The 9,778-nt window shown below is 44.0% G+C and overlaps 1 protein-coding gene across 2 annotated transcripts in view; it reads right to left on the bottom strand.

The window, feature by feature from the left end:
- Positions 1–416: 416 nt before the first annotated feature.
- Positions 417–9,778, bottom strand: part of AKAP1 (A-kinase anchoring protein 1) — a 57,846-nt gene continuing 48,484 nt past the window's right edge. For both annotated transcript variants that reach the window (XM_048519069.1, XM_048519070.1), the window contains exons 8-11: positions 8,854–8,921; positions 7,259–7,332; positions 3,856–3,921; positions 417–1,716 (exon numbers count right to left, since the gene is read on the bottom strand). In XM_048519069.1, coding sequence (XP_048375026.1) covers positions 1,654–1,716; positions 3,856–3,921; positions 7,259–7,332; positions 8,854–8,921 — 271 coding nt within the window. In that variant the 3' untranslated portion in view covers positions 417–1,653. The remainder of the gene's footprint in view (positions 1,717–3,855; positions 3,922–7,258; positions 7,333–8,853; positions 8,922–9,778) is intronic.

Raw genomic sequence — 9,778 nt, 5'->3', positions numbered from 1 at the left:
TATAGAGTACTATAGACTCCTTACTATAGGAGTACTCCTTACTATAGAGAAAAAAGCAGGATCAGAAAACCGAACTCTTCTTCACCCCGAACTCTCTGGAAAAACAACCATCTAGCTAAAATGAGAAACTCATCCCCTGTAGTCAGACACAAGATCTTGGAAAGAGGAATTGTGTGCGACAAAGAAAAGGCATTTTGCATGAGGTGACCCTTCTGAAAAGTAGCTCAGGAAGGCACAGTCTTCGCCCCTCTTCACTTTACATTCACGGCAACCCTGCGAGGCAGGCCACATTAAAACTTGCAAGTGACCTAAGATCATTCAATTGTGATAGCGAAGTGGTAGTTTCAACCCAGCCTAGCCATGACACTGGCTATTTTCGAGCATCTTTCCCGCCAGTAATAATCTCCAACTCAACATTCATGTTTAAATTCATGTATGTTTTAATAGTATTAAATTAACTTAAATTATTTGATTTTTTTTAATTCCACATTTGAAACCAATCTAAGGAGGAGCAAAGAGATCAAGACACACCACGGCAATATTAATTCCAAATGTAATCCCCTCCACTCTTTTTCAAAGTCAGATTTGTACAGCAAAGTAGTAGCAAAGAGTGCAGATTACTGGTTCAGACCACTCAGCAAGCGAGCCAGAACAGTCGTCCTGTACATGGGCACACCTTCCAGCACTTCACTGTGCCGACAGATGCCAAATTGTTTTTAACTACAGAGGACATTTTGGTGTAAAAAACAATTCATTTTATGTTCCCTTTTAGTTTTTCTCTAGTGGTTCCCCCCGCCCCTTGTACAAAATATTACAATATTTTATATATATTTACATAGGTTGTTGCACAGCTAGAAAATTGTAATTGTATCAGGCTTGACAATCAAAAAATTATTTTGTTTGAATATGACCTGGGGATTTAAAAGATTGCTGCGATCATGGTTGATTTAATCAGTTTAAGGGGTCTGCAAAGACGGCAGTTTCTTTTTCTTGAGCAAACTGAGCCTTAATTTTTAAAAAACCACACCAACAACAAAGACAGTGCCACAGCGATGGTTCTCCGTTCATGTTCCCAGCTGCCACCGCCTAGTTGGGAGCAGCCAAAGCATGTCCGGATACACAGAAAAACACGCAGCCCCGCTTCCCCAGGGCTCCAGCCTTTCCCCTGGTTTATTGCTGGTCCAAAGGCATCTTTGCTTCCAAGCAGGAGCAGCTGAAGGGCAGACGGAGCTGCCGGTTTGATAGTTAGGGGATGTTTTCCACACAGTTTAAATCCTCGGTGATTTCCATTCTTACCCTGACAGGAGTTTTCATTCATATATATATTTTTTCTTTCTTTTCTTTTTTTAACCTTTTGGACCCAGGTCAGGGAGAGAAGGGAAAAGAAAGTAGGCTTCAGAGATACAGTTTCTTTATGGCTTATGGTTTAACGCCCTGCCTCGCGGCAAACTGAAGTATACAGATGGAGAGACGCTTATCGGTCGGATGAACACACCGGAATAGGCCAGATGTGCCAACGGCGTACGCTTCGTGTGTTGGGAGGGCCCGCCAAACCTAATTCCAAAACAGTGCCAACACGTGTAAAGGCGATAAAAAGGATAAAGGGGAGTAGGCGAGGGAAGCGACTAGCCAGGCGAACGGCAACCGCCTTTCCTAGTAGCTTTCGATCCACTTCGCAAACCCTCTTTCCACCATGGTCCGGTTTATGGACACCAACTGGAAGAGAAAAGAAAAGGGTGGCGTTATCACATGCAGGGAGGGCACCTTTGTGGATTTAACTACTGGAATTTTACAAAACTGAGTTCGTGTACAGCAATACATGACGAGAGCTGTGGTGTAGGATGGGGTGTCTGTGTATCACACTTGTCTTTGGATAATCAGCATCACAAGCAGGGAACCCAAAAGGGGGAGTTCGGCATTTCCCCCTCCTGAACTATTTCCCCTTTGTCTTCCCTGAAAGCCAACACAGCCCCTCTCTTTTCCTGCTTCCTTCTCTCAGTCAGTTTAGTCCAGTGGTGGCGAACTTTTGGCACTCCAGATGTTATGGACTACAATTCCCATCAGCCCCTACCGGGGCTGATGGGAATTGTAGTCCATAACATCTGGAGTGCCAAAGGTTCGCCACCACGGGTTTAGTCTTTAGAAGGGAAAGTCTACAGCTGTCCCTTCCCACACCAACCTCTGCCTGGGACAACTATGGCCCAGTTGTATGGTGCAAGGACTTCTGGGGGACACCTCACTTTCTCCTGTATCCCCTTCTCCTTTCCCTCTCCTTGGAAACCCCCCTATCACCCTCATTTTCTCTGCCTCATTCCTTCTCAGCCATTCTAGACCAGTGATGGCGAACCTATGGCATGGGTGCCAAAGGTGGCACTCAGAGCCCTCTCTGTGGGCATGCGCAAAGTTGCCCGCCCCCCCCCCCCCCCCCCACACACAACTAGGCTGGTCTGGGCTGCTGGGCTTGATTATTAGCATTAAATCTAAGACCTAGTTTTGGGGAAGCAGTGTAGGTAAGTGCTGTTAAACCCCACTGATTTTCATGCAAAGAACTAAAGCACGATCCTTTACCTGAGTAAGCTCGGTTGCTGGCAATGGGGCTTGCTTCTGAGTAAACCCTCCTAGGGTTGTGATTCACCCATTGGAAGAGTTGCAGTGTTGCTTCAAAGCAAAGCCACCGACTACCACCAAGCTTACTCCCGAGTAACGCATGCCTCAGAACCAACCATTTCTTCTAAACTAAAAGCTCAGTATTCAAGTTAAATTGCCATGTTGGCACTTTGCGATGAATAAGTGGGTTTGGGGTTGCAATTTGGGCACTCGGTCTCAAAAAGGTTTGCCATCACTGTTCTAGACCCACCTGAAACTTTAACACTGCTCATAGGCCGGCCAGCATGCTACTGTGCAGTGCTGTGCCAGGCCTCGGTGATTCACAGAATCAGGTAGCAGCACGTAGGTTGGCGGCCACTGGCAGATCTGGCCCAATAAGCCCTCCTTCAAGTGCCAAAAAAGCCCCTCCCCTGCCTCTTCCAGACAGAAACCACGCCTGCAATGCTTGCCAAACTATTCTGATTGCCTCACAACAGCCACTGAAAGCACCTCTTTCATAAAACTGCAGGCACTCCTTGAATGACTTTAGTGTTTTTTGCCCTCATTAAAGAGAGGCTGTTAGAAATGGACTATCAACAACTGCAGAGCTTGGCAAATACATCTTGTTCACCAACAAATATGTCAATTCCTTTCACGCAGGGATACCCAGCCTATTATATTACAGCGCTCACAAATCCCATACACAGGAGAGCCTATATATGCTGGCTAGATTTAACATCATGCCATCTCCGCTACATAGAGGAATACTTAAAGGTCTTCCAAGCGATAAGAGGTTCTGTACCTGTAGCATAGGACAGCTGGATTCCATCCCACACATTCTCCTGAACTGCTTATTATACCAAGAACTCCGATCCAGCCTGTTATCCCAAGCTATAGACCCTATGATTGATTATACTGAATCAGACTTTGTGTTTTTTTCACCCCCTAGCTATTTAAAAGGTATTTCAGATTTTCTGCAAACCTGGCATCATTTTTCAGGTTTGTAGAAAGTTCTGTCTTGTCCATTGGCTGCTCCAATTGCTTGATATATCAGATTTGTCCAGGTTGAGAATTAGAACCAGTATTGTAAGACAATAACAAAATCCTCCAGGGGTGGGGGGGTGGGGGGGAGGGGTACTGGAAGCTCACAAGAAACCTGAATCTAGCACCTGAGGAGTTTGTGGCTCACCCAACTCCCCTGCTTTGGTTTACTAACATGGTTTACTCTGACTCAGGAATTACAGTGTACATTCTGGGCAGAACTCTCACCTCATCTCCCATCATGCTCCACAGCTGTATTAGAGGCAACCCCGTCACACTGTCATAATTTGTAACCTGGAAAGACAGATGCCAAAAACAGATTATGTTAATGTCAGCCACTCTCAGCCCGGCTTGCTGAGGGAGTATAAATAAAATGTCCATTCCATTCCAATTAGCTCCCATTAAGCTTCACCAACAAAAGAAGAATGGATGACCCAAGTTATAGAATACCTAAATATGGACAGATTATCGACGAGATTGAAAGAACTCCCACAAGAAAAGTTTTTGAAAACTTGGGGAAGCTAATTATATATCTAGTAAAGAGTTCAAAGGATAAAATGATTGAAGAATATGTAGTATGAAATGGTTTCCAAAATTATATTGCAATAAGTTAATCTGCAAAAAAGTTGTATTACAAAATAAATTGTATACCTTTATTGAGGGAAAAATAAACATGGATTCAGTTACTTAACCTGCAGGGGAAGTCCAAAGCAATAAGTATTGGGCAGTTACATCACAACAAAAGCATTATGAAATACAAGGTATATTTGTAGGTTAATTATTAAAAATATGGAATGAAAAATAAGGTAGTATAGTATAGATATTTAAGTTTATTAAAGCTAAAGAATAAATTACCAAAGAATAGTGAAGTAACTGAATTGATTTAGATGTATTGAATTATGTGTTACTGTTATGGGTAGTTGGGGTAGGATAGATTATGTTTGGGTAACTGTAAATGTGGGTCATTTGTTACATGTTAATATTTGTTGATGTCTTATGTGTTTCATGTATGTTTTATGTTTAATGTGTTTTTTAAAGAAGGAAATTAATAAAAAATATTATGGAAAAAAATTAATAATTTGTAACCTGGAAAGACAGATGCCAAAGACAGATTATGTTAACGTCAGCCACTCTCAGCCCGGCTTGCTGAGGGCGGGTGAGGTATAAATAAAATGTCCATTCCATTCCAATGAGCTCCCATTAAGAGATGGGCCATTTCAACAGTGGGCGTGATGGCAGCATCCTGGTACGCATCTGCCAGGAACCAAGGGCATACAGGGAAGAGGGGCGGCTCCCAGCTCCACTTAATTCGCTCCTGACCTTCTCTCTGCCCTCTCCTAGAAAAGGGCCTTCAGGAGAAAGGCCAGCCAGAGCGCTGCCCAGAGTTTCTCTAAACATGAACTGGATCAAGGACAGGGAGACCGTAGTTAAGGGCTGTAGAACTATCTCTGCTGCTATTGTAAGTTTCTTTTTTTGTAAGGGCAGCAGGTTTATACCGGCAGCCCTAAGGGTATTTAACTCCAAGGTGTCTCAACAACTTCTCTATGGGGTTCCCCTATGGATTGATGCCAGGGCATATCTCATTGGAGTGAATTAAATCCAGATTCCTCTGCAAGCTATTTGGGGGCCCCCACTGTGTACCTTATGCTGTCCTTTGCCTTGAGGCAGGACAACATCTCCTGGAAACAAGGACATGGTGGATGACTCTTAAATTTCCAGGCTGGCCCTAAACAAATCTGAAAGTGACTCTGACTGTTCTGTTGTGGAGCTTCTGTTAAACAACACAGATGTCATGCTCTTGGAAAAAGTAGCAAAATTTCTTTTACAAGTGACAGAACTTTCTAAGTTATGAATACTGCTATATCCAGTCTTCCTGTCTGTGCTTTGAATGTACTCTTGATTTGTATTTAAAAAATATCTGGCAATGCTCTAGAACCTATTTTTAAATGCCAAATAAAGGTTGTTGTTGTTGTTGACTCTTAAATTTTGGGTCTGGCTATGCTTCTTTCAACAATACAACAATCTTTATTAGGCATATTAAAATAGGCTCCAGAGCATTACAGACATTTCTGAAGTACAAATCAAAAGTACATTCAAAACACAGATGAACTGTATCTAGCATTTGACGTTACTTAGAAAATTCTGTCACTTGTAAAAGAAATTTTGCTACTTTTTCCAAGAGCACAGCCTCTGTGTTATTTAACAAAAGCTCCACAACAGAGTTGTCAGAGTCTCTTTCAGATTTGTCTAAGACCCGCCCAGGAGAGAAATTCCTAATACCCACATATCTCGGACAGTCAAGTATAATGTGAGCAAGAGACTCCACTTGATTTTTACAGTGTGGACAGACCCGATCCTGGAGAGGGATAGATAGGTAGCAACCCTTTGTAGTGGCCGATGGGAAAGTATTGCATCTGGCCCTTGTAATAATCCATCTCTGTTGGGGTTCAGTTAATAGTTCAAGATATTTGGCTATGTGCCCCTGTTCTGGTACTATTCCGACAGAAAGGGGTGAGCATGATTTATTTGCTTGGCCCAACAAGATATGGTATTCCTGTTCTAGAAGTCTGCTTCTTTCATGACTCAAACAGTCTCATTTACTTTGCCTTTCCTGAGCTTCAATTGTCTGCCTGGAGGGTCCTTATTGAATCCAAGATTGTTTTCCCTGGGTTTGACTTGGGACCAGTTCCACATGCCCCTCTCCAACGAGATCCTCCATAGCATTAAGGAGTGATTATTTGACCAGGAATATCAACTTTTAATTGGCAAAGCAAGGAGTCTGTGTTCTCCCCTTTATTTTGATATTATGCCCGGGAAATGTAGGACAGCCGGCTATTTAAACATATTGTTTGACCCCCAAGCTGAAATGGGTGGTTACCAGAGCAAGAACCAACACATCTCCACTCACACTATCTCCAGAGAGATTTACGACATCCCTACACCAGAAGCATGTTTGTCCATTTTGTCTAACCTCTGAAGCAGTGTTTCCCAACCTTTTCGAGGTCAGGGTACCCTTGACCTCACTCTTCATATCTCACGGTACCCCTGCCGCCACCCTCCACCTTCCCCTCCCATTGCCCCTGCTTGCCTCACACCCCACCTTCCCCTCCCAGGGTGAAGGGAAGCACTGGGGGTGGTGGCGCCTGCTGACCTTGTGGCAGGCCCTGCCCCATGGGCCAGCTCCATGTCCTTACTGGCACTGGTGGGAGACACCACAAAAATTAGGGGCGGTAGTGTTGCCGCGGTACCCCTGGGACATGCTCACGGCACCCCAGGGTACCAGGGAACCCTGGTTGAGAATGGCTGCTCTGAAGGGTCACTAGAGCATATTTTGTGTATGGAATTTAGACCCAGTTTTTTTTAAGGTTCCAATTTTGGCAGACTCTTGCCCTCCTAACTCCAAACTGAACTATCTCCTGAATAATCAGGATCCCATGCTATTGGAAATGGTGGCCAGTTTCTTGATTAATACTCTGAAATAATCCTCTGGGCTTTCCTCTCTCTATATATTATGTTTGGACACTTGACATTCCTCCCAGCTCTCTTATTTTGTCTAATTTTATGTACTTCTTCTGATGCCTAATAAAGGTTACCGGACTGGACCAAGACCAGCCACTGCTAGCGTACATACCTGCGCCAGCAACGGCGTGCCTCTAGTCATTTCACTGACGGCGATGTCTGCTTCTGATGAAAAGTGATCTTCATCTTTGACACAGTGAGAAGAGGGCAGAAGGGAGAAAAGAAAAAAGGTGTTCAGCCAAATCTACTGCCAAAGCAACATTAAACACAGAGTTAAAACAGTAGTAGTAGGAGGAGGTTTTTATATCCTGCTTCTCTCTACCTTAAGGAGTCTCAAAGTGGCTTGCAAATACTTTCACACACACCCCTTCCCAAACACACAACTGGCACCTTGCAAGGTAGGGGGGGCTGGGGCAGTTTGGAGACAGCTGTGACTGGCCTAGGGACTGCCCCCCCCCCCCAACACACAATCTTCACGGGGAGAGGAATCGAACCCGGTTCTCCAGACAGAGTCCTTTGCTCTAAAAGTTCACCACATAGCCCCATTTTTTTGGCCTGCACTGTCTGAATGCCCACTTCCCCTGCTCAAGAGGTCATCCTCAACGTCCGAAGCCAACATGCCAGGAAAGAAGCCAGAAGGCACCTGAGCCATTTCTTGTAGGCTTGGTGTGTAGAGAACCATCTTCCAAGCACTACAACTGTTGGCCTGACAGACTTTATCCCTCATGCAACACCTTAAATCTGTTAGCCAAAGGCTGAAATCTGGTTTTTGTGCTGTCTTCGGTGAGACTTCTTTTAAGTCTCACTGGTTCAGAGAGAAATTCAAAGTCAACTGTTAGAATTTGTTAATGCTTGTGGCTTGCCCAGAGTATTTTGAAGAAGCAAAACCAGGACTTGCCATCAGGTCCTGAGGAATTTTCTTCTATTTTAAACAGTTTAATTGTTCTTTAGCATGCAGCATAATGAAGCATTCTGAAGATTCCAAAAGCTTGCACACTTATGTCACTGGGTTGGTCCTAATAAGAGTCATCTAGCACCGAAACCAGGTGTTACAATGCAGGCAGAGGGGAAATACTTATACCTCTCCTTCCAAAAGAAGGGGAAGTAAGAAATGGACAAGGCATAAACTCTTCCAATCCTAGTTTCATGCACATATCAGAATATTACAATCTCTTTTGGGGTTCCAGACTCATCTGTGCATACTATGCAGAGATGTAAACAGATCCCATTAATTACGACTGGAAGAAACTTTTCTTTCTTCACTTCCCATCAGACCCCTTAAGAACTTCTAACGACCAAGACCAAACTTCAGGTACCCAAATCCAAAAACTAATGATTTGTGTGTGTGTGTGTGTGTGTGTGTGTGTGTGTGTGTGTGTGCACTGCACAGTTCTATACTTGACAACCCAATGAGGGCCCTAAGTGGCCTACATCATTCCTCTCTCCTTCATTTTATCCTTACAACAACCCTGTGAGGTAGCATAACCAGAAGAAGCAGTGTATTAATTGTAATATACAATATCACTTCTTACACGGAACAATCTTCCTTAAAAACACTGGTCTGAAAAGGACCTTTGCAGAAATTGCAACATTAAGATTTATTTGGGTTGGGTGACTTTTCCAAAGTTTCTCCCTTTTCTCTGAAAGTTGCATTAAAGAAATCCCAAGTATGCAACAGCCCGAAATGCTGCCAAAGCCCCGCATTACCTGGAAGGGGCACGATATTGTCCAACAGGACTTCAGTTCCTTGGAAAGGGAGTGTTACGAAGTCAGACCTTCAAAAGAAAAGCATACAAAGAACATCTAATGTAAGACACATTTCTAAGCAGCACGAGGCAGCACAGGATAACACACTGTGATATGATACACAGGGTTGGATCCAGAGTAAATGTTTTGCGCATCCAAGAAACATCCAGTAGTAGAACAGAATTGTCCTGCCTCTACCTATCTACTGCAGCCCATTAACCTCCCTGAAATGCTGAGGGGGACTCTCAAAAACAGCAAGAAGGGCAAATGGGGGGGGGGGGGGGCTGCAGCAGGTAGGGGGAATGGGTGGAAATTACCTTCCCCCTTTCCATTAGTAGTTGATTTAATCTGGATCCTATCCATATATTGTAGTGATAGATTTCAAAAGTGCTTCTACTCATTTGATGTGATCAGCACTTTTGAAATCCAGAGCGACACCCCCCCCCACCCCCATGTCAGACAAGCCATGACTATCCTAATTTTGCACTGGGGGGGCGGGCAGGGGGAGGCACACAGCAGCTGACTAGGTCGCTCAGTCACAGCAGACGAATACGAGGAGACGTGCCATCCAGTCGCTTATTTATTTATTTATTTATTTTATTAAATTTATAGGCCGCCTCATCCCCGAAGGGCTCGAGGCGGCTCACAACATGACTGTTTCCAGAACAGTAAATCAATATAACATAAAATCTAACTCATTAAAATTCAGCAGCAATTAAAACAATAAATACAGATTAAACAACAAAGGTTGTGTAAAAACACACACACAGGCACCCGGTCTAAAGGCCAAAGGAGAAGGGAGGAGAGGCAGGGCCCAGGAGGGAATCAGGGCCCTACCAAGATGGAAAAGGCAGCTTAGTTCTGGTTTCAGTGGGGGGCAATAGAA

Source organism: Sphaerodactylus townsendi, linkage group LG16 (genome assembly GCF_021028975.2).
Source record: "Sphaerodactylus townsendi isolate TG3544 linkage group LG16, MPM_Stown_v2.3, whole genome shotgun sequence".
In the NCBI taxonomy this organism is placed as follows: Eukaryota; Metazoa; Chordata; class Lepidosauria; order Squamata; family Sphaerodactylidae; genus Sphaerodactylus; species Sphaerodactylus townsendi.
The sequence above is the reverse complement of the archived record's forward strand: the minus strand, read 5'-3'. Positions and strand labels throughout refer to the sequence as shown.